Source organism: Prionailurus viverrinus, chromosome E1 (assembly GCF_022837055.1).
Source record: "Prionailurus viverrinus isolate Anna chromosome E1, UM_Priviv_1.0, whole genome shotgun sequence".
In the NCBI taxonomy this organism is placed as follows: Eukaryota; Metazoa; Chordata; class Mammalia; order Carnivora; family Felidae; genus Prionailurus; species Prionailurus viverrinus.
Window position 1 is genome coordinate 22,828,595 of NC_062574.1, and position 23,001 is coordinate 22,851,595.

The 23,001-nt window shown below is 39.0% G+C and overlaps 1 protein-coding gene across 3 annotated transcripts in view; it reads left to right on the forward strand.

The window, feature by feature from the left end:
• Nucleotides 1–23,001, forward strand: part of AP2B1 (adaptor related protein complex 2 subunit beta 1) — a 129,059-nt gene that overhangs the window by 32,649 nt on the left and 73,409 nt on the right. For all 3 annotated transcript variants that reach the window (XM_047832225.1, XM_047832227.1, XM_047832226.1), the window contains exons 6-12: nt 2,247–2,437; nt 4,744–4,965; nt 6,175–6,295; nt 6,425–6,520; nt 14,045–14,160; nt 14,651–14,816; nt 16,284–16,382. In XM_047832225.1, the coding sequence (XP_047688181.1) occupies nt 2,247–2,437; nt 4,744–4,965; nt 6,175–6,295; nt 6,425–6,520; nt 14,045–14,160; nt 14,651–14,816; nt 16,284–16,382 (1,011 nt within the window). The remainder of the gene's footprint in view (nt 1–2,246; nt 2,438–4,743; nt 4,966–6,174; nt 6,296–6,424; nt 6,521–14,044; nt 14,161–14,650; nt 14,817–16,283; nt 16,383–23,001) is intronic.

The following is a 23,001-nucleotide window of genomic DNA, read 5'->3' on the forward strand; positions in this document are numbered from 1 at the left end:
TGTCAATCCAAGTGTAGAATACATGGGAAATCTCTTTTCCCTGCATGTACAGCACCTGAGATGATGGAGAGGATTAGTATTTCACTCTTCATGCCTTTTGTTTTTCCCTAAATCCCATGCTTGATGATGGCAGACAAAAATTAAATCAGAAAAGAACTTCATACCTGCTACCATGTGGTATGTGGGCTAGACAATTCTTCCTGATTTGTCTTAATAGCAGTAAAATCATATCATATCCATAATCATACTTACAAGTGAGCCTTTGATTTTTCATCTTGGGATTTTGTAATCACTAAATTATAGCTGAAGAGGATTCCATTCATGGCATCATACCTTTTATTTAATTATGAATGTTGTCAGACTTACGTTATGTGATTAAAAAATCATGTTGTCTAGACATTTATATTCTAGGATAAATGCTGGGATAGCCCGCAAACTACTCAGATAAGGTGGACGGTAAAATCAATAGCTGAGGGGCATAGTTCAGCGTCCGACTCTTGATCTCGGCTCAAGACATGATCTCACGGTTCATGGGTTTGAGCCCTGCATCGGCCTCTGCACTGATGGCATGGAGCCTGCTTGGGATTCTGTCTCTCCGCCTCTCCCCTTTTTCTTGCTGGCAAAAGGATACAACTCTTAGTTTCTTAAGCTTTTAACAAGGGACTTCAGTGAGAACTAAGAATGAGTTGACGTTTGAACAATTTTAATATATATGACTGAAGCTGCTATCTCTTATCTCATTGATACTTAGAGAATATTTGGATTCAGTCTTTACCTTGCTTGTTTTTAGTAACACCTGGGAGCCTCACTGAAAAATGGGGTTATAGGGGTGCCTGGCTGGCTCTGTTGGTAGAGCATGCAACTCTTGATCTCAGGATTGTGAGTTTGAGCCCCACGTTGGCCATACAGATTACTTTTTAAAAATGTGGTTTTAGGAGCGCCTGGGGTCTACATCAGTTGAGCATCCCACTTTGGCTCAGGTCATGATCTCGTGTTTCTTGAATTTGAGCCCTACATCGGGCTCTGTGCTAACAGCTCAGAGCCTAGAGCCTGCTTCAGATTCTGTGTGTCCCTCTGTCTATTCCCCTCACCTGTTTGCATTCTCTCTCTCTCAAAAATAAACATTAAAAAAAAAAATTTTTTTTAAAGTGTGGTTTTAAATTCACTTGTGTAGGGCCATAGTATAGTTTCTTGTGTGTTTTTATTTTTGTGTGTTCTTGCAATTTTTAAAATACTTTATTCACTGGCTGTAGACTTATTAGTTATATCAGGAATAATCTGTAATTTTGATAAAGGTTCACTTTTTCTTGAAACTAGTATGGATTCCCAGATCTGTAAGTCAGGATACAAGTGTACTTTCTTATATTTGGTAACAATTTTTCATATGTCATACTGCCTGAAAAGGTTACATTTGAGGCACCATATTTCTTTGAGTCTGAGATGGCATTGATTATAAGATGTGCTATTTTTTGTATTACCTAGAAAGAAATGTATTTCCTATTAAACTAACATGCTTTTGGTTATTAAATGCATCTTAGTTTCAGAGATGTTGATGTGAAAAACTGTGCAACTTAGCCTTGAAGAGTTATGGTAATAGTACCACCTTAAATTTGCATAAGACTTTATAGAAAGCACATATGTATATCATATATCATCTGATTGAGCCTCAAACTAAAACTAATCTGTGAGGTGGATTAAATTATCCCCAATTTTCAGATGAGGAACATCTCCAGACATGATCAATAGTGAACTAGGGTTTCAAGCTCATAATTTCTTACTCTGAGACTCATGATATGATTGACAGTATCACCTCCCCACTCCCCCTTACATGCATACCCATACAGCTCTATAATTAGCCTAGATTTTTCTGTCCGTTGCCTGCCTAATGTACATGTTTTGGGTTTAAACTTCATTGATCTTGTAACTGTTCATATGTCTTGATTGTATTGATAGTGTTGAATACTATTGAAATTGTTAATGTTCTAACAGTAAATCATGTGTGACTTGTGTGACTGTCTGCTAATACATGAATTGTTTTAATTCTGGGTTCCTGACCACTAAGAAGCTCTATATACCATCATTGGTGGTGTAATATGTTTTGAAAGCAGTCTATCTGTTTCTAGCTGACTGGGTAAAATGTTCAGGAATGGTTATGAGTTGAGATCTATGAAGTGGTCCAGAGAAGATTATTTATTTATAATTGTACTGTTCTTGGTAAATCAAGGTCATGTCTGTTTCTTTCCCAGGTGGTGGCTAATGCTGTAGCAGCATTATCTGAAATCAGTGAATCTCACCCAAACAGCAACCTACTCGATCTGAACCCACAGAACATTAATAAGCTGCTGACAGCCCTGAATGAATGCACTGAATGGGGCCAGATTTTCATCTTGGACTGCCTTTCTAATTACAACCCTAAAGATGACCGGGAAGCTCAGAGGTCAGTCTGTTTTCTTGGATAGTATCTGGGAGACTTGCCTGCTTGAATAAGTTCTGTCTATATTAGAAAAAGGGTCTCTTATGTTGGCAGAGATCAGTGGCTTGTGGGGCAGATACTGCTATCCTCATGGTATTTTGTCACTGGATTTAGGAACATTATAGGTGGTGGAGTGAACCATGCACAAATAACTCTTCCTAAGGGATGTGTATTTTTCTTTTATTTAAAAAAATTTTTCTTTTAATGTTTATTTTTTGAGAGACAGAGACAGAGTGTGAGCAGGGGAGGGGCAGAGATAGAGAGGGATTCACAGAATCTGAAGCAGGCTCCAGGCTCTGAGCTGTCAGCACAGAGGCTGGCATGGGGCTCGAACGCACAAGCTGTGAGATCATGACCTGAGATGAAGTCAGACGCTTAACTGACTGAGCCACCCAGGTGCCCCGAGATGTGTATTTTCCATTTCTTGTTTGAATACTGTAGTTACCCTCTGCTGAAATCTCCCTCATCATGGTTCCACATCTCCCATACAGCAGTTTCTGGCCATTTGGTACACAAAGGTTTTTGAGTGTCTCTCACCATAGTGACAAACTTTCCATTTTATGAGATACATAGTAAGTGGCTGGATACTAGTTACTAAGCTGAACTATACCTATCATTCAGTAATAGAGAAAATGTATTCAAGTCTGCAAAATATGTGATGTCTTCCATTAGATACAGAAATCACGTCAGTCTGAATTTAGAGAAGATTTTGGAAGGTGCACTTGGATTGTTGTGCTCAGCCCTTTACCAAGTTCACTGTTGTAAATTTTCTTTGACTATCACAAATTGACTACTAAATTTCGTACGCACCTACACACAGTTTACAGGATTGGCATTATCACCAATTTTTATTGAGTGTTTTGTGCATATAGGCACTATAGTAGGTAAAGTACTTCTGAAGAAATGGTGGCTCTTTGACATATTTTAATTATGTAGATAAGAAACTTCCTTGCCTGGATGAATCTCAAGCTACCATAATGTAAGTGCTCTTCACTTGTCTGGGAAATTGTTCCCTCTGGACCTGACTAAAACTCACCCTGATCGTTTCTTTCCATCCTCTAAAGTACAAGTATCTTATGGAAAGAACTTCATGTAAAATTTTATTTTTTGTTGATCATTGACATCTCACACTTCTTGTTCATTCACTTAGCAAGTATTTACTGAGGCTATGATGCCTGCCAGGCATTGTTATAGGCGCTGAGGATACACTGTCACCAGAATCGTAGCCCTCGTGGAACATTTATCCTGAAAGATGGTGCAGAAGTATATATAATATAATATAATATAATATAATATAATATAATATAATATAATATAATATAATATAATATAATTAATATATAAATCAGAGCCTGATAAGTACTAATGAGAAAGATAAAGTAGGGAGGAGATCTAAAAAAATGCTGGGCATTTGCGGATGAGGAATTGTGTTTTATCAAAGGGTGGTCAAGAAAGGCCTTGCTGAGAAGGTGGCTTTTGTGTAAAGACCCAAGAGCTGAGGGAGGTCAGAGAGTCAGCCAATTAGATATAGGAGGAAGGGAGAGGATCCCAACTTAATTACCTTGAATCCTTAACTGCATATAATCAGCTCACCTCTCATGTTGACCAAGAAGTATCAAAATTAGGTTAATTTCTGAAGAACCCTCAACAGATAATTAAATACTCAAGATTTAGTGAAGCCTTTAAGCATAGGTAGCAGGGGCTAGGAGAATGGGGGAAAGGTATGGGAGAATATTGCAGTGGTGTTCTGTAACTTACAAACTTTTTCAGAGATTTCCTTAATCATGAAGGCAAGGAGTTGAGTAGTTTTCCTGGTCAACTCCCTTCCTTCTGCATCATATAATGACACCTTCAGTCACAGATGGCTGGCATCTCTCACTATGAAGTAACTCTTAAAACTTAATTTGACATCCTATAAGTTGAGGAGAAATAGTCTGTGAGGCAGGAAGCCCTTATGGAATATGGGGAGACCGACGACCATAAAACAGGAAGGTAAGTGGTGTGAGCCTCAAGTATTTTGGGTATTGCTTAGTTTCCTTGCAGTTTGAGCATCCCTTATTGCTGGTTTCCTGAGGTCTTCTGATGTCTCTGCTCTGCCTGTAGTTTGCTGCAATATAGGATCCCAGTTCTGTTTACACATAGAGCTTTGACTTTCCTGATTCTCTAGTTTCTTGATCCTGGGGCTATGGTACTCTGACACATTACATCATGGACTGGATTGAACAAAGAAATTTTAATTCAAGATATTAATTTTCCTTTTTTCCCCTCAGCATCTGTGAGCGTGTGACTCCCCGGCTATCTCATGCCAACTCGGCAGTGGTGCTTTCAGCAGTAAAAGTCCTGATGAAGTTTCTGGAGTTGTTACCCAAGGACTCTGACTACTACAATATGCTGCTGAAGAAGTTGGCCCCTCCGCTTGTCACTTTGCTGTCTGGGGAGCCAGAGGTGCAGTACGTCGCCCTGAGGAATATCAATCTAATTGTCCAGAAAAGGTTGGGAAACCAAGAATTGGTGATTAAAGTGTTTGTGATTTTGAATTAAGCTCAATAATATCAATATTAGAGTGTTAAGTTTTATTGATTTTTATTTTTAAAAAGTGTTTATTTTTTTTTTAAGATCACACTTTTTAAAAAATTTTTTTTAACGTTTATTTATTTTTGAGACAGAGAGAGACAGAGTATGAATGGGGGAGGATCAGAGAGAGAGGGAGACACAGAATCCAAAACAGGCTCCAGGCTCTGAGCTGTCAGCACAGAGCCCGATGCGGGGCTCAAGCTCATGAGCAGTGAGATCGTGACCTGAGCCGAAGTCGGACGCTTAACCGACCGAGCCACCCAGGCACCCCTATTTATTTATTTTTGAGAGAGAGTATGTGTGCAGGGGGGAGGCAGAGAGAAAGGGAGAGAGAGAATCCCAAGCAGGCTCCACGCTGTCAACTCAGAGCCCAGCACAGGGCTTGATCCCATGAACCGTGAGGTCACGACCTGATCCGATATCAAGAGTCGTATGTCAACTGATTGAGCCACCCAGGCGCCCCTAAGTTGTTGCTGCTGCTGTTGTTGTTTTAATGTTTGTTTATTTTTGATAGAGCACAAGCGGGGCGGGGAGGGGCAGAGAGAGAGAGAGATGGAGACAGAATCTGAGGCAAGCTCCAGGCTCTGAGCTGTCAGTGCAGAGCCGGATATGGGCCTCAAACCCACAAACTGTGACATCATGACCTGGGCCAAAGTTGGATGCTTAACCAGCTGAGCCACCCAGGCACCCCCCCCCTCCCCCCCACTAAGTTCTTTTTAATGTATGGAAATGAAAATGTTGAATGGCAAGCAGCTTGTCCAGGGTGAGGAGGCTAATAGTTGTTTTTGGAGTGTCCCTGTGATACATAGTGCTGCTCTCCAACGTAGTTTGTTTTCTGAAGGGCCTCTTAATAGTATACCAGCTTGTGCCTGCTTCATACAGTTCAGGCTGTAGTTTAGAGCCAGATTGTTCTTCCAGCAGTTCTTAGCAGTATGTACCCTAACCCTTAAAAAATTTCTGCCAAAAGGGGAACTGGTTAGAGGGATGTACAGGAAGTTTGTGAGGTTTTGGGGATGGGGAGGAGTGAATAGAGAGCAGAGAGACACAGATTAGATATTAATACAGACTTAAAAGGACATGTCAATATATGCCTCGCCTTCCTTATCTTGTGTTTCTGTGTACCGCAGGCCTGAAATCTTGAAGCAGGAAATCAAAGTCTTCTTTGTGAAGTACAATGATCCCATCTATGTTAAACTAGAGAAATTGGACATCATGATTCGTTTGGCATCCCAAGCCAACATTGCTCAGGTCAGACGTAAAGCAGACTCAGGTTTATAAATCACGTAGATCTTAAGGTCTGGCCTTCAGAAAAAGCAAGGCCATGAAATTGCTTTTTGAGAATCCTTAATGATTTTCTACTTCCTGGATTTTTAACAGGTTCTGGCAGAATTAAAGGAATATGCCACAGAGGTGGATGTTGACTTTGTTCGCAAAGCTGTGCGGGCCATTGGGCGGTGTGCCATCAAAGTGGAGGCAAGTGTCTAGTGTAGTTGTGATCACATTACAGGATTCGGAGTGTTCTCTTCACTCCTTTCTTTAAAATGGGTTTCTTAAGTTTATTAAAATAATAAAGCACATAGGTAAAATTCCCAGAGGGAATCATTTTTATCTCTTTGTAGTTTCAATTATTTTGACTACTCCCATGTTTCTAAATAATATGCTAATGGTATTTATTGATTTACCAGTTATACACATTATCTGTTAACTTTGTGCTGTAAGTACCATTCTTCATGTACCCCACCGTTCCTACTTGAACCATCCTATTCTCCAATACTTGTATCATGAGGTTTTTTGCTCCTGTATTGATTATCTTTGTAAATTGAGATAATATGCCTTCATTTGTTTTTCTATTGACTAAAAGTTAGAAAACTCACCGTGCATATTATGACCAAATATTTGGGGCCAGTAGAATACAAATGATTGTATTTTCTTTCCTGTAGAGACTTTTATTTTTTCTGGAGTTTCTATAATGGCCTTTCTTTTTTTCTTGCATTATATGTCTTCATTGCATCCCTATCTTCTTCCATCCAAACTTTTCAAGCATAGTATCAAATGTGTGTAAGCCTTTTTTTGTCCTGATCCCTTGTCTCTTCAGTCCTCTGTCCTCTCACTTGCCCCAGTCTGGCTTACTGCTTTTTTGGCCTTTGCACAGCCATCATTCCATATAGCTTCTCTTCATAGCTCCTTGTTGTTATTAGTCTTCTTTAATAACGTTCCTTTTTGTGTGGTTGCCATAGCTTCTTGAGTCTCTGACAATATGAATTACAGTGTTTTGTTTCTGCAGTTTAAATTTAATTGTCTGGAGTATTGTATGGTGACCGTTGCAGGTCTATATATAATTTTTTAATTGAGGTGTATACCATGCTTATAGTAATTTACAGCCCATTTAAATTGTTTAAGAATGAGATAACAGAAAAGATCATTAGGACTTCTGTGAGCACAGGCAGGGCTGCTGACCAACAGGTTTCTGCTTTAGGGCAGGGAGTTGATTTTTACTTGGAAGTCCTCTGAAAGAGCCTCTCTGTGACCCGAGAGGGGGGATTGACTTTTAGCTTGGTTGCAGCCTTCCAGTAGGTGTTAATGGGCTATAGCTTATATTGCTCTCCATATTTTCATCATTCAGGAATTTGTTGAAATTAATGAAAACGTCTGTTTGCTATGATGTAGTGGATTCAGAACTCCGTATTTGTTCTTGCTACTTGACTCTATGCAGTTCTGCTTAGAGTCAGAGGATTGGACCATCTGATTTCTCAAGGATACTAAAATAATTTGCACAGTATGTCCAGTTCTTCATAGGAACAGAAGGAAACAGATGCTGTGTCAGAGAAGCATCTATGAAAGCCACGTTCCTAATTAGCCTTCCTTTTATTAAGACAGTGCTGCTTTGTGCAGTTACCATTGATAAATCATTTAACCAGAAGTTAATTACTTCTGGTTCTGATCGCTTAGTTCAGATATTTAATACACTCTGTTACTCCACTGAGAAATAGGAAGTCTATTTATTGGATCTTGATTCATCTCTTTTGTCACCATTCTTCACATTCTTTTCTTACTGAAGTATAGCCACCCACTTACTATTAGATAATTTTTGGAGATTTTGGTAGCATTAAGAGTCATTTTGTGCTTTTCATTGCCAGTCTGTCGTCACCTTATTCACTTCTTTTGCAAAGCTCTAGAGTCATACAAAATTATCTCTCATTCCAAAGTTAAAAGAGATTTTCTATCACTGAAATTACTAGAAAGTGTTCTCCATCTGTATTCCTAGAGGCTGTTAATGCCATGTATTGTGACTAATTGGAAAGTAGTCCATAATCTGGAAGAGATAAACTTCTGATGGCTTTCACTTCTTCCTTTGACTTGGGATGCCCAGGTAGGAATATGAGAGCATGTGAGGAATGAACTTTGGAAACGTAAGATCAGCCTTCTAGCAAGTGCTCTCTTATCTCAGGTTGCCTGGATTTGCTGGAGCACTTTTTCTAGACCTGATTCGGTCACGAAGGTTATCGGTTGGAAAGAGGTGCCTAGCCCAAACACACTTATTAGGGCCAGAGAAGAAATGATGGTCTGTTTCTAATAAAGTATTCACGGGAAGGGGGAAGAACCAGTGAGGGAATTATAATAGACTTTCTGTATAGCCTCTGAACCAAGCTGCTGCTTGCATTCAAGAATGCTGCTGCATTCTCTCAGGGCCTCTTACCTTTTTTAATGTGTAGTTGGTTTCAGAGATATGACAAATGAAAAATAAATGAATATTAGTTTAATGCTAAGCTGCGAGAGAAGGGCCTACCTAGCAAGTTTAGGGTGTCTTTAAGAGTTTGAGTTGTATTTTTATAACTGTAAAGATAAGTGTTTCTATGTTGCTGTAAGTATTCTGAAGTGAAAAAATATGTATAATTTTGTTATTAAGTTGGTTAGGTTAAAGATTAAGCAGTAAGCTGCTCAATCAATAAATAGCATTAGAGGGGCGCCTGGGTGGCGCAGTCGGTTAAGCGTCCGACTTCAGCCAGGTCACTATCTCGCGGTCCGGGAGTTCGAGCCCCGCGTCAGGCTCTGGGCTGATGGCTCGGAGCCTGGAGCCTGTTTCCGATTCCGTGTCTCCCTCTCTCTCTGCCCCTCCCCCGTTCATGCTCTGTCTCTCTCTGTCCCAAAAATAAATAAACGTTGAAAATAAATAAATAAATAAATAAATAAATAAATAAATAAATAAATAGCATTAGAAAGGCAGTCCAATAGTACTGTTTTTTTCCATAACTTTTGCCCATCTTTTGCCTGATTTTTTAGTAGATTTTACTTCACTCCTCCCCCAGCTTTATTGGGGTGTGATTGACAAAGTTATATGTATTTACAGGGTATACCTGTTTCTTCAAGGAAGAGATAAACCCCTGGTCTTTCTTAGTCAATTGATTTTATTTGTTTCAGAGAGATTAAGGCACTAAGTTCTCACTTCCCAGTCTTCTGTTCTGTGGTGTTTACTACAGATCAGGGTAAGATACTGATATGTGTCTCATCCCTTAATTTAAAAACAAATTATTTTTCCTGCTAGGAAAACCATATGTGTTTGCTACATAAAATTATATAAGCTAATTTAAATGAAAATAAAACACTGTTTTCTCCTACCCCTGTTCTACCCTCCCAGAGATGATATGGACATGATTTTAAATCTTTGTCTATATAGTCTTTCATACACCAGTGTACTTTTTACAAAAATGAGATGATTCTAAAAAGGCTATTTACTTTTGTGGTCTGCCTTTTTTATTGAATTAGGCATGGACATTTTTCTGTGTTATTAGCATTTTATATCCTTTTTAGTGGATTATAGACATGATGTGTGATTGCTTCTAATTTATTTAGCCTTTCTCTTATTGTAAGACCTTAAAGTTCCTGCTCTTTTTCCAAATAATGACATAAAGAGGACCTTATAACCAAGTTTCTGATCTCTAGTGGAGGTGAACATTGTTTCATTTATTAGCCATTTGGAATCACTTGTTCTTGTCCTGTGCACCTTTTTCCAATGAGTTATCTTTTCCACAATGATTTTTTAAAAATCTCTTATAATTAAAGATATTAATCCTTCACTTTGTAGCAGTTGTTTTCCCAATTTGTTTTCCTTTTGATTTCATTTGAAGTTGCGATTCACAGAAGTTTACGTTTGCTTGTGTAGTGAGTTCTGTTTTGTTGTCAGGGGTTCTTTAGTGGTACACCTAGAAGATTGTGCTTCACCTCAAACTGCTATAAAACCCACTGTTATTTTCTACTTTTATGGCAAAGATTTTATTTTTTACATTTAACAATATTTTCAATAATTAAAACAGAAAGAATTTTGGTGAAAAATATGAGGGTGAGGATCAAACACCACACCAGACCAAACCATCTTTTCCTTACTGGTAGGAAATGTTGTCTTATACTAAATTTTATAAGTGTATATTCTGTATTTCTCTGTTTCTGGACTTTTTTTATCTGAACAGTGATTGGATGTTTAATCTTGTTCTTCTGCCATACTGCTTTAATGGTAGGTGTTTTGTGTTTTCCTCTTTAATCAAAAACAATATGGTTGAGATGACAATTTGCTCAAAAATCACTGTTCCAGAGGCGCCTGGGTGGCTCAGTCAGTTAAGTGTCCAACTTTGGCTTAGGTCATGATCTTACAGTTTGTGGATTTGAGCCCTGCGTTGGGCTCTGTGCTGATGGTTCAGGGCCTGGAGCCTGCTTCAGATTCTGTGTCTCCCTCTCTCTCTGTTCCTCCGCTGCTCGCTCGCTCTCTCTCTCTCTCTCTCTCTCTCTCTCTCTCAGAAATAAAGATTAAAAAAAAATTACTGTTCCAGACTTAAATATTTCTCAGATATTGATGCATCATGGGAAATAGCCTTTTGTCTTTATTATAATAATGATACAAAGGGCTCACTAAATGTTAACTTCATATCAAACTCTGTGTTAAACACTTCATTTATGTTATTTATGATAATTTAAAAAATTTTTAATGTTTATTTTTGAGAGAGAGAGAGAGAGCATGAGTGGTGGAGGATCAGAGAGAGAGGGAGACACAGAATCTGAAGCAGGCCCCAGGCTCCGAGCTGTCAGCACAGAGCCCGACTCAGGGATCGAACCCATGAACCATGAGATCATGACCTGAGCCGAAGTCAGATACTTAACCAACTGAGCCACCCAGGCGCCCCAATGTTATTTATGATAATTTAGAACTTACAGCAGTCTATATCCTACATACTCTATAATTTATCACAACTTATATGTGATAAATTTTTCTAATTTTGCTGTTGCAGTAACCACACAGGAATTACTGGCTGAAAAGGAATAAAATAGAATCCAAAAATGGAAAAAATACATCAAAGATGGCAGAATCATTTCATGGTGCAACAGAATCACCATATAGCCTCAAGATGCAGTTTTGTTTTTATTAAATTGCTTGGAGTGGTTTAACTTCGTACCTTTAAAAGATTATATTCCAAAGTTTTCAGGCATACACTAAAGTGAAATTGATTAATGAGCTGTCGTGTACACATCATCCATTTTGAACAAGTATCAACATGTTGCTGTTTTTATCTTCTCCCTTACTCTTCAAGGGAATGAAGTGCTATTGTATTTTTGTTTTTTAAGTAGGCTTCACGCCCAGCACAGAGCCCAACCTTGAACTCACAACCCTGAGATCATGACCTGAGCTGAGATCAAGAGTCAGACACCTGAGGCACCTGGGTGGCTCAGTCGGTTAAGCATCCGACTTGGGCTCAGGTCATGATATTGTGGTTCGTGGGTTTGAGCTCTGCGTCAGGCTCTGTGCTGACAGCTCGGAACCTGGAGCCTGCTTCAGACCCTGTCTTCCTCCCCCTGTGCTCCTCCCCCACTCATGGTCTGTTTCTCTCTCTCAAAAATAAACAAACATTAAAAATAATAATAATAAAATAGGCCCCTAACCAACTGACCCACTCAGGTGCCCCAGTGCTACTGTATTTTTTTATTTTTTATTTTTTTATTCTTTCTTTATTTTTGAGAGAGAGACAGATTGCGAGTGGAGGAGGAACTGAGAGAGAGGGAGACACAGAATCCAAAGCAGGATCCAGGCTCTGAGCTGTCAGCACAGAGCCCACCATGGGGCTGAGTCCCAAAGATCAGGAAGCTGAGCCAAAGTCGGATGCCCAACCGACTAAGCCACCCAGGTGCCCCAAGTGCTATTGTATTTTAATGCAGATCCCAGATATGATCTTAAAAAGTAGTCCAATGTGTATATCTAATAGAGTATGTCCCTAAAAAAATACATTGTCATGATACCATTACTATACCCAACAACTAACAATAATCCTTTATCTCATTGAATACCCAGAACATGTTCAATTTTCCCTAGTTGTCTTTTTATAGTTGGCTTGTTCAAATCAAAATCTAAAGAAGATTCACATGTTGCATTTGGTTACTATGTTTCTTAAGTCTTACTTCCTTGAGGTGCCATGTATTGAAGTGATTATATCATTAGGTTTATACAGTTTTCCAGAGTCTGGATTTTGCTGGTGTAGTTTAGTGATGTTGTTTATCTCATTCTGTCATCCCCTGTAAATAATTAAATCTAGAGGGTTGGTAATGTTCATGTTCAGTGTTAGGCAAAAGTATCTCTTTTGATGCTGTGTACTTTGTATTGCATCTTATCAAGAGGCATCTAATGGAGTGACCCATCAGAGTGCATCATGAGATATGATAAATTAGGCTTTGATTTTTAGGGTCTCTTGTCCAAAACCTTTCCCTTTTTAAAAACTATGACCTAGGGATGCCTGGGTGGCTCAGCAGGTTAAGCATCCAACTTCGGCTCAGGTCATGATCTCACAGTTCGTGGGTTCGAGCCCCACGTCGGGCTCTGTGCTGTCAGTTCAGAGCCTGGAGCCTGCTTCGGATTCTGTGTCTCCCTCTCTCTCTGCCCCTCCCCCACTCATGCTCTGTCTCTATCAAAAAATAAATAAACGCTAAAAAAATTTTTTTTTTTTAATTTTTTTTTTCAACGTTTATTTATTTTTGGGACAGAGAGAGACAGAGCATGAATGGGGGAGGGGCAGAGAGAGAGGGAGACACAGAGTCGGAAACAGGCTCCAGGCTCTGAGCCATCAGCCCAGAGCCCGACGCGGGGCTCGAACTCACGGACCGCGAGATCGTGACCTGGCTGAAGTCGGACGCTTAACCGACTGCGCCACCCAGGCGCCCCAAAAAAATTTTAAAAAACTATGACCTAGAGTTTCAGTACATTAGTTTTATCACTTGTATTCTCCCATATTCCCTTCATTAATAAAAGGTTAATAGATCCAATTCTATTTTATAGATGAACTAAAGGCTGTGGAAAATTGCAGTTTATCTGAGGCCATAGACTTTCAGTTATATAGTTCAAAAGATGGCAAATTTTCCTTAAGAGTTTTTTGAGCCACAGATAACTTTGAAAATATAATGAAAGCTATGAATCCTCTCCCTGGAAAATATGCTTATATGCACATATACAATTTGGCAGTTTCATTTCAGGAAGTTTGTTTTATTGGTTGATTTTAATTTTAAGTAATCTGTACACTCAGCATGGGCCTTGAACTCATTACCCTGAGATCAAGAGTTGCATGCTCCTCTTCTAGCTGAGCCAGCCAGGCACCCCTCATTTCAAGAGGTTTAAAGCCATGAACTCCAGATAAAGATCTACCTTGGCTTATTCTTTCCTCCTACCTTGACATATTCTTTCTTCTCATTTCTATTCTCTTGGCTATCCAAGATGATACAACTATCATTTGATCCAACTCATTTGTCAAGTATATTTTTGCAATGAATAAAATTTGGGGTTTATCTGGAAATTCTGTGTATCTCCATCAGATAGCCTAGCCTGTAGTGTAGCTTGGTCAAATTAGGTGCCTGATCTTTTAGTTTAGCTTAGTTGGTGCACATGCATGTCACAAAGCTATTTTTATATTGAGGTTGCATTATTGGAGAGATCGTCTGACTTGTCATTTATTGTGTTCCTCTTCATAGCAATCTGCAGAGCGCTGTGTGAGCACATTGCTTGATCTCATCCAGACCAAAGTGAATTATGTGGTCCAAGAGGCAATTGTTGTCATCAGGGACATCTTTCGGAAATACCCCAACAAGTATGTACAAGTACTTCTACCCTCTTCTTCCAACCGTATAGGCAATGTGTAAGGCACTTTGAAATTGGCTAGGTATAAATTATTTGTAATGTAACTGGTCATAATAGGATATTTTGTTAAAAATCCTATTAAAATGGATACCTTATGAAAAATAACTTTTGTTTATTTAAAATTTTTTTAATGTTCATTTTTGAGAGACAGAGAGAGAGGGAGACCAAATCTGAAGCAGGCTCCAGGCTCAGCACAGAGCCCGACGCAGGGCTCAAACTCACAAACCGTGAGATCATGACCTGATCTGAAGTCAGACGCTTAACCGACTGAGCCACCCAGGCACCCTGAGCCTGTGCATTCTCTTAACCAAAAGCCTTTATAGTTTGGTGGTTTGGTTTAGGGTACCTTGTTGGTCATTTTTTTTTTTTTTTTAGCCTTCATTGTTAAATACACTTCTCAGTTGTGCCCTCAATAACTATAGTTGATTTTGTTACATCAGGTATGAAAGCATCATTGCCACTCTGTGTGAGAACTTAGACTCGCTGGATGAACCAGATGCTCGAGCAGCTATGATTTGGATTGTGGGAGAATATGCTGAGAGAATTGACAATGCAGATGAGTTACTGGAGAGCTTCCTGGAAGGTTTCCATGATGAAAGCACCCAGGTAAGGTCTCACCTGTGTCCTGTGTCAGATCTTTTGGGGAAATTTTCAGGGAAAGTAAAGGTTGAGCACTTAGGGGTGTGTGTGTGTGTGTGTGTGTGTGTGTGTGTGTGTGTGTGTGTGTGTGTGTGTGTTGAGAATTGGTGACCTTTTCAATTGTGCTGATTTCTTATGGAGCAAATCTGCCTTAGACCAGTGGTTCTCAAACTTTAGTGAACCTAGAGTTTGTTAAAGCACAGGTTAGGTTGCTGGCCCCACCCTTGGAGTTTCTGACTCAGTGGATCTGAGATGGGCTTAAGCATTCTCATTTCTTACCAGGTTCAGAGTGCTGCTGCTGCTAGTGGTCCAGAACCACACTTTAACAACTAATGGCTGAGAGCAGTAATTAGCACTTTTTAATTTTCTGTCACTGGAAGATGATGACCTATTCCTGTTTGTAATGGTTGTGGCTCATTCCAGCAGGTGTTTTCGCTTAGAGCTGCGGTGAGGGTTGGCATGTGCAGTTTGAAAAGATTCTCTGGATAGCTAGATTTCTTCCCATCTTCTGTCTCTCCTCTACCAAAATGGAGAGACCTGACCTTGGAACTGTGGGCACAGAGAAGCAGATAAATTATAAAACCCTTTTCCCCTGGCATTTGCACTCATTGCACATTGAAGGTCATGTATGTAATCCACCATAGTAATTTTAATAGACCTATACAAGGAACACATACAAGCCTATAGCTTTGTGTATGGTTCAGCAGCCCATATTTTTTTTTTACATTAAAAAAAATTGTTTTTAATGTTTGTTTATTTTTGAGAGAGAGAAACAGTGTGAGTGAGGGAGGGGCAGAGAGATGGGGAGACAGTCTGAAGCAGGCTCCAGGCTCTGAGCTGGCAGCACAGAGCCTGACACGGGGCTCCAACTCATGGACCACAAGATCATGACCAGAGCTTAACCAACTGAGCCACCGTGGCACCCTTCAGCAGCCCATTTTTAATTAGCTGTGATGTGGCATAGTTTTACTGTTTTTTGGCTCTTGCCCTAGTATGACAGATAATTCCCTAATTTCTCCCCAAGTTGTATCTTTTGGTGGAAATGAATATAAAGGATTTAATAAATAAGCAATTTTTTGTGCCAAAAATGCAATTTAGGGACAAGAGGCTAGTGAGTTTGGGTTGTTGTTTTTTTAATTATTTTTGAGAGAGAGAGAGAGAATGAGCAGGGAGAGGGGCAGAGAGAGAGAGGGAAAAAGAGAACCCCAAGTAGGCTCTGTACTGCCAGTGTGGAGCCTGATGCTGGGCTCAAATTCACAAACCTTGAGATCATGACCTGAGCCAAAACCAAGAGTCTGATGCTCCACTGGCTGAGCCACCCAGGCTTAGAAAGACCAGGTAGTAATTCGTAGATGGGTAAGCACTACTTTGGAAATAACGGTAGGGAGTAATGTAAATGCTTTTCACTTTATCTATTAAATTACATCCCCATAGGTGCAGCTCACTCTGCTTACTGCCATAGTGAAGCTGTTTCTCAAGAAACCATCAGAAACACAGGAGCTGGTACAGCAAGTCTTGAGTTTGGCAACACAGGTATGAAATCTAGAAAAAGCATGGGTTTGATTTGTCTGCTTTTATATTGAGGAAATCATGAAACTCTGAGAAGATTCAATTGGGGGGATTTGTTTATTTATTTTTACTTATTTATTCACTTATTATTTTAAGTAGGCCCTATGCCCAAGTTGGGGCTTGAACTCACAACCCCAAGGTCAAGAGTCACATGCCCCACTGACTAAGCCAGTGTGGCACCCCTCATTTGGGAAGATTTTAATTGGAAAGGGCGCAGTCTTTAGATCCTTTTAAAATATAAAAATAGTGCCTCTTATACATATAACATCGAATTATAGTTCGGTGGCTTTTAAATGAACTGGCTCCAGTTTCTGTTGAACTTAGATGGGCTTAACTTAGATATTTTACTTTTAATGAATGATCTACAGTGTGAAAATGACATTGAGTCTCACAGTACTGGGTGACTCACTTAAGTCTCACTCCTTCTGGGTGACTTAATTTCACCTTCTAAATGAAAGTATAATGATTTAATATTGGTAAATGCCTCAACAAAGGTCTCCGATATTGTTCTTTCTACCTTCTAGAATTGATTGCCTTTCTCTTTAAGTAATTTTAAAGTGCTTATGCTGCCTCCTTAATTATTCGATATTTTTGGTCCTCCTTAGGATGAGTTCTGATTTCAGAAATGTGGCAACTGGAGGCCACAGATTTATTGTCACCATTTTAGGTCCACAGAAATCAACACAATTATTTTATCTACTGTAACTAGTATAGCAATCATCAATTCATCATAATTTCGTTATGTTCTTAATTGAATTTGAGAACTGGCTGGCTATAGCAGGCCGTCAGAAGTTCAGGTGTGTGTCGACACATGGAATCGGATTTAGATACTCAGTTTACCATTTTTCTTATTCATCTCTGTATAGTGGTAGATAATCAAAATTTGAAATCTTTTCATAGTACTTTTATCTGTTATCTTTCCTATTATTAATTTTACATCCTTTAATATATATTTGTAAGCATTCTTTGAAATGTTTCTTTAAAAAAAAATTCCCTTTTAAACATCTTCCTTTGCCTGAAGCAAAGCAATTTCTATAACCATCAAGGCAGTGGTTATTTAATACCTGTATTGAATTGAGCATTCTAGACTTTTTTTTTTTAATTTCTTAATCTTTATTTTTGAGAGAGAGAAATAGAAAGCGTGAATGGGAGAGGGGCAGACAGAGAGAGAGAGAGGGAAACACAGAAGCTAAAGCAGGCTCCAGGCTCTAAGGTGTCAGCACAGAGCCCGATGCAGGGCTACATCTCAAGGATCTCAAGATCACGACCTGAGCCAAAGTCAGCCACTTAGCCAAAAAAGCCACCCCAGTGCCCGAGCCTTCTAGACTTCTTAGTGTAGACCCTTGATCACCCATTTGTATCTGTGTTAAGGTGGATTTACAACAAGTTTCTAAAGAGAATTTGGGCCTTGCTCTCTCCCTGCTTATCTCTAGATAGGGATAGTCTTAAAATCAAGCAAGTGTCCTTGGTAGGTTCCATTGTAGTCACCAGTTCTCAACCCTATCTCCATCTCCATGGTCTGTTGAAGGCCTATGGGTCTGTATTTCAAAGGCGTCACAAGAGAGCTGTATTTTGGATTCTTGTCAGATTATCTCCTGTTATTTATCAAAATTTGCCTGAGATAAAGTGTTTAGGGAGGACTGCTTAAATAATACAAGGACTCTCTGTTCTTACAGATAAAATTCGCCACTGAATCAAGCCAGACTGGTAGAGAGCTGGGTATCTAGACTGCATTGTACCTGACCCTTAATTAAGTTACATTTACTAAATTATACCGATACATTCATCTAATAGTAGGGTTGTCATGAGAAACTATCCTATTTGGATCTGTTGTCAAAGTCATTTGTTATTCCATTATATGTTTTTTTTTCTTTATGAGGTTCCATCAAACAAATTCCTAACCAGTTTTGGATTCTCCTAAGCATTGGTAGGTATGTAGTTAACTGACCCTCTGAATGGCTTATGTAACTAGATTTCATGCTCATATGAGTTGGAAACTTTAGAGTCAAATTTAAGGATCTCTTGTAGAAAATGTGTAGGTCATTGTGGCATGCATTTTTCTGTTTCTAGTTCTGATTTATGCTCTCTAGTCCTGGATGCATTTTTGTAAGCTTTGCTAAGTCCTTTTCTGGGACTAGGGCAGGGTATAAGTAGACCATCAGATATTCCTGATTGAGACTTTTTGTACAAGGACTAGTATAAAATCTTTAATAATAACCATTTTTGTTGTGCTTACTATGTACCAGGCATTCTTGTAAGGACTTTACACGTTAATTTAATCTCAGTAATGGTTGATACTGTTATTATTCCTATTTTATAGATGAGGAAACTGAGACATAGGCCCAGTTAGTATGTGGCAGAGTGAGGAGTCAAACCCAGGTAGCCTGGCTCCAGAGTCTTTGCTGTTATCTATCATGCTGTGCTGCTTCTCTAGCCTGAAGGTCAGGGATGACTTTGAGACTGCGTACTCCTTGCTTTCCCTCTCTGAAGCACTATTGTGCATAAGCCAGTACATGCAAGCGAACTTAGTGGTTTTAAGATCATTGTAGGTGATTATTTCATATTTGGTTGTAAATAATTATTAAGCAGTTTTTCTAGCCAACCCTTTTCTGTCCAGTTAATGAGATCTGAGGAGTTACCATAAAAGAAGAGCACATTGATATATAAGTCTTTTCCACTGTAAGTTTTTTTCTCTGTTTTGTGCCCCCCACCCCTACCCTCCAAGTTTGTGAAATACAAACCTAATAACTTGTTAGGTACCAATATTAGGAACCTAATAACTTATTAGGTACCAATTTCAGTTGAGGGCAGTGTGATCTGCTAAGTTGTGTTAATTAAGTTTATTTATTTTTAATTTTTTTTTAAGTTGATTTATTTTGAGAGAAGGACAAAGCCTGAGTCCAGGAGGGACAGAGACAGAGGGGGTGAGGGAGAATCCCAGGCAGGCTCTGCACTTCTAGTGCAGAGCCTGATGCTGGGATTGAACTCACAAAACGTGAGATCATGATCTGAGCCGAAGTCAGATGCTTAAACAACTGAGCCACCCAAGCATCCCTAAGTTGTGTTCCTTTGAATTGGGTGATGGGAGTTCTATTTCTGCTACATCCCTGGTTCGAGACGTGCCTGAGCAAATTTCTTTTTAATACTGTTCCTTTCCCATTTCAACAATAGAGTTAATTAATACTGGTTTTTTTGGTGTGTTTTTTTTAACCTGTGCTGATAATTCAGTGAAGTAATGTGAAATATTTATGCTTCTAACTTTATTTTTATTAAATAGAAACATTTTTTATGTTAATTTTTGAGAGGGAGAGAGGCAGAGTGCAAGTGGGGAGGGAGCAGAGAGAGGGAGACACAGAATTCGAAACAGGCTCCAGGCTCTGAGCTGTTAGCACAGAGCCCGATGTGGGGCTCGAACTCAAGAACCATGAGATCCGAAGCCGGCCGAAGTCAGCCTCTCAATCGACTGAGCCACCCAGGTGCCTCTGTGCTTCTAACTTTAAATAAAATGGTGGTTAATTAGAAATATTATTACAGGAAAAGGAAATGAACCCTTGAATCCAAGGCTTCATTTCAAAGGTTTGTCTTCTCTGCTTTGGTAGTTATAGAGCAATCAGTTAAGAATACACACAGAAGTGTCCAGACTTTAATAATTACCCTGTATAGTATGTTCAAGAAAAATTAAGATGAAGACTTCTCTATGAGCTAGAGAACACCATCATCAAAATCACCCATGCTGCTTGCTGGAAATGTAAATTCCTGGGCCTGATCCTGACATAATGAAAATTTCTGTGATGTGGCCCTAGAATCTGCCACTGAGTGACTTTCCTGGTATGTTATAATGTTGATGCATAGTACAGTTTACTGTTTTCGAGCATGCCTGGTAATTATTTTGGAAGCTCTTAAATTTTTAGAAATGTACTATTTTTCTGGGGCACCTGGGTGGCTCAGTCAGTTAAGCATCCAACTTTGGGTCAGGTCATGATCTCACGGTTCATGAGTTTGAGTCCCGCATCAGGCTCTGTATTTACAGCTCAGAGCCTGGAGCCGGCTTCAGATTCTGTCTCCCTCTCTCTCTGCCCCTCCCCCACTCATGCTTTGTCTCTGTCTCTGTCTCTCAAAAATAAATAAACATTAAAAAAAAAAAAAACAAAAGCAGTCACACTCCTGTTAATAAAAAATGTGGTATTCACACATACATACTCACACACACAATAGAATGTTACTCTGCCATGAGAAAGAAGGAAATCCTGTGGTTTGCAACAACATGGATGGACCCTACAGGCACTATGCTAAGGAAGATAAGTCAGGTAAAGAAAGCCAGTGCTGTTGGTTTCACTTATACGTGCAACATAAAAATGCCAAATTCATAGAAGCAGAGTAGGATGGTGGTTACCAGGAGCTGGGGGGTGATGGGGAATGGGGAGATAGTGGTCAAGGATACAAGCCTCCAGTTAGAAGATGGATAAGTTCTAGGGATCTAATGCTCATCATAATGATTATGGTTACTACTGTGTTATATACTTGAAAGTTGCTAAAAGAATAGATCCTAAATGTTCTCACTACAAGAAAGAAATGGTAATTAAGTGACATGGTGAATATATTAGTTAATGCTACACCAGTAATTATTTTGCAATATATAAGCATACCAAACAACACATTGTACATCTGAAATTTAAACAATGTTATATGTCAGTTTTATCTCAATAAAGATGACTAAAAAAAAAAAAAAAAGAAATGTACTGTTTTTCCAGATCCTGGCCAGGAACTAGGGGGGCTAACAGAAAAGCAGATCCAAAACCAAATTTTCCGAATCAAACATGGAATGGCACCTTAAAATCATAAAAAGTTTCGATTTTTATGTCACATGTCTTGACTGGGCCTGATTTTTTGTGGCCTCCATATAAATAGTGAGGCAGTGTTGACCAGCTTACAGTAAGCCTAACAAATCAGCCCTCAGAATAGCGATGTTCGAACAGTGAAGATCCTTGCCTGTTCTTTAGCTTCAGGCTTTGGAAAATTGGCACTCATTTCTCACAGGACCATATTTTTAAAGTGTGTGTCTATAAAGATTTACGGTGCATATACCCTTTAATCCAGGGATTCTATATGTAGCATTTTGCCTTATTGCCATGTTTTGAATTTGTGGAGTATAGGGGGACTCCAAACTTCTATCATAGATGTACATAGTTTTGTGAATCCCCACAGGAATTAATTAATTAATTAAATAATTAAATAATTTTGCATTTGGTTAAGTATGTACATAATGGAAAAGAGAAATAATTTGAAGTAAAAAGTAGTCAGTTTTCATCCATACATTATTAAATTGTATTATAGTTTAATACCTCAACAATATTACTAATCTATGAAGACAGAAGACTGAATTTTCCTGGGCAAGTGATGTGCAGTATTCATTTTAATTGTGTATAATAAAAAGCATAATTAGTATACAAATTTTAAATGGTGTGCTTTGGGGATTGAATATATAAATTAAGATTTAACTTTTATGCATCAACAAAAGCTGGGGTGGGGATTGCTTTCCTGACCTGATACGTCAAAAAACTGGTAGTCTATTCTTTTAAAAAATCAACTTGTTTTGGGTGCCTGGGTGGCTCAGTCAGTTAAAGCGTCAGACTTCAGCTCAAGTCATGATCTCACAGTTCGGTTCGTGAGTTCAAGCCTCACATCAGGCTCTCTGCTGTCAGTGGGGAGCCTGCTTTGGATCTTCTGTCTATTTCTCTGCCCCTCCCCAGCTCATGCGCGTGTGGGCACTCTCTCTTAAAAATAAACATTAAAAAAAGTCAGCTTATGTTTTGTGATGTTCAAACTTTGTTTCCAAGTAAAATAAGTAAGATTTCAGCCTATTTATAAACCAATTACTGGACTTCTCAAAAACAAAACAACTTATGTAAATTGAATATTATCACTGTTTCCCTTTTTTAACCCTGGCATTTCAAACACTACAAACATTTTTATATGCTATGTAACACAACCTATGAATGTGATCAAGATTCTTTTGAGTTATATTTACCATTTTGATATTCTGTTAACTAACTTGCCGTATTGCAGTGTTCCTTATGCTTTTTGAAATTTTTATGTGTTTGAGAGTGAGTGGGCGGGGGAGGGGCAGAGAGAGGGAGACACAGAATCTGAAGCAGGCTCCAGGCTCTGAGCGATTAGCACAGAGGCCAGTGTGGGGCTCAAACTCAAGAACCATGAGATCATGACCTGACCCAAAGTCGGACGCTTAACCAGCTGAGCCACCCAGGGGCGCACCCTTATGCTTTCTTGTTTTTAACCAGTGGTCCACTGTGGGCACAAATTAAACAATACATGACTAAGAAAAACCATAGGAAACCATGTAGTCAAAACCATCGAGGTCACTGCTAGTGTTTATTAAGTTGGGTGTTAAGTGCCTTAAGTGGCTAACTCATGAACCAATTTATCTGCTTACTTAGAAACTCACATGGTAGCCCTCAAATTGGCCTAGTTTTGAAGAAAATATTTTTGTATGTGTATTTTATTTATTTTATTTTATTTTTTTAATTTTTTTTCAACGTTTTTTGTTTAATTTTGGGACAGAGAG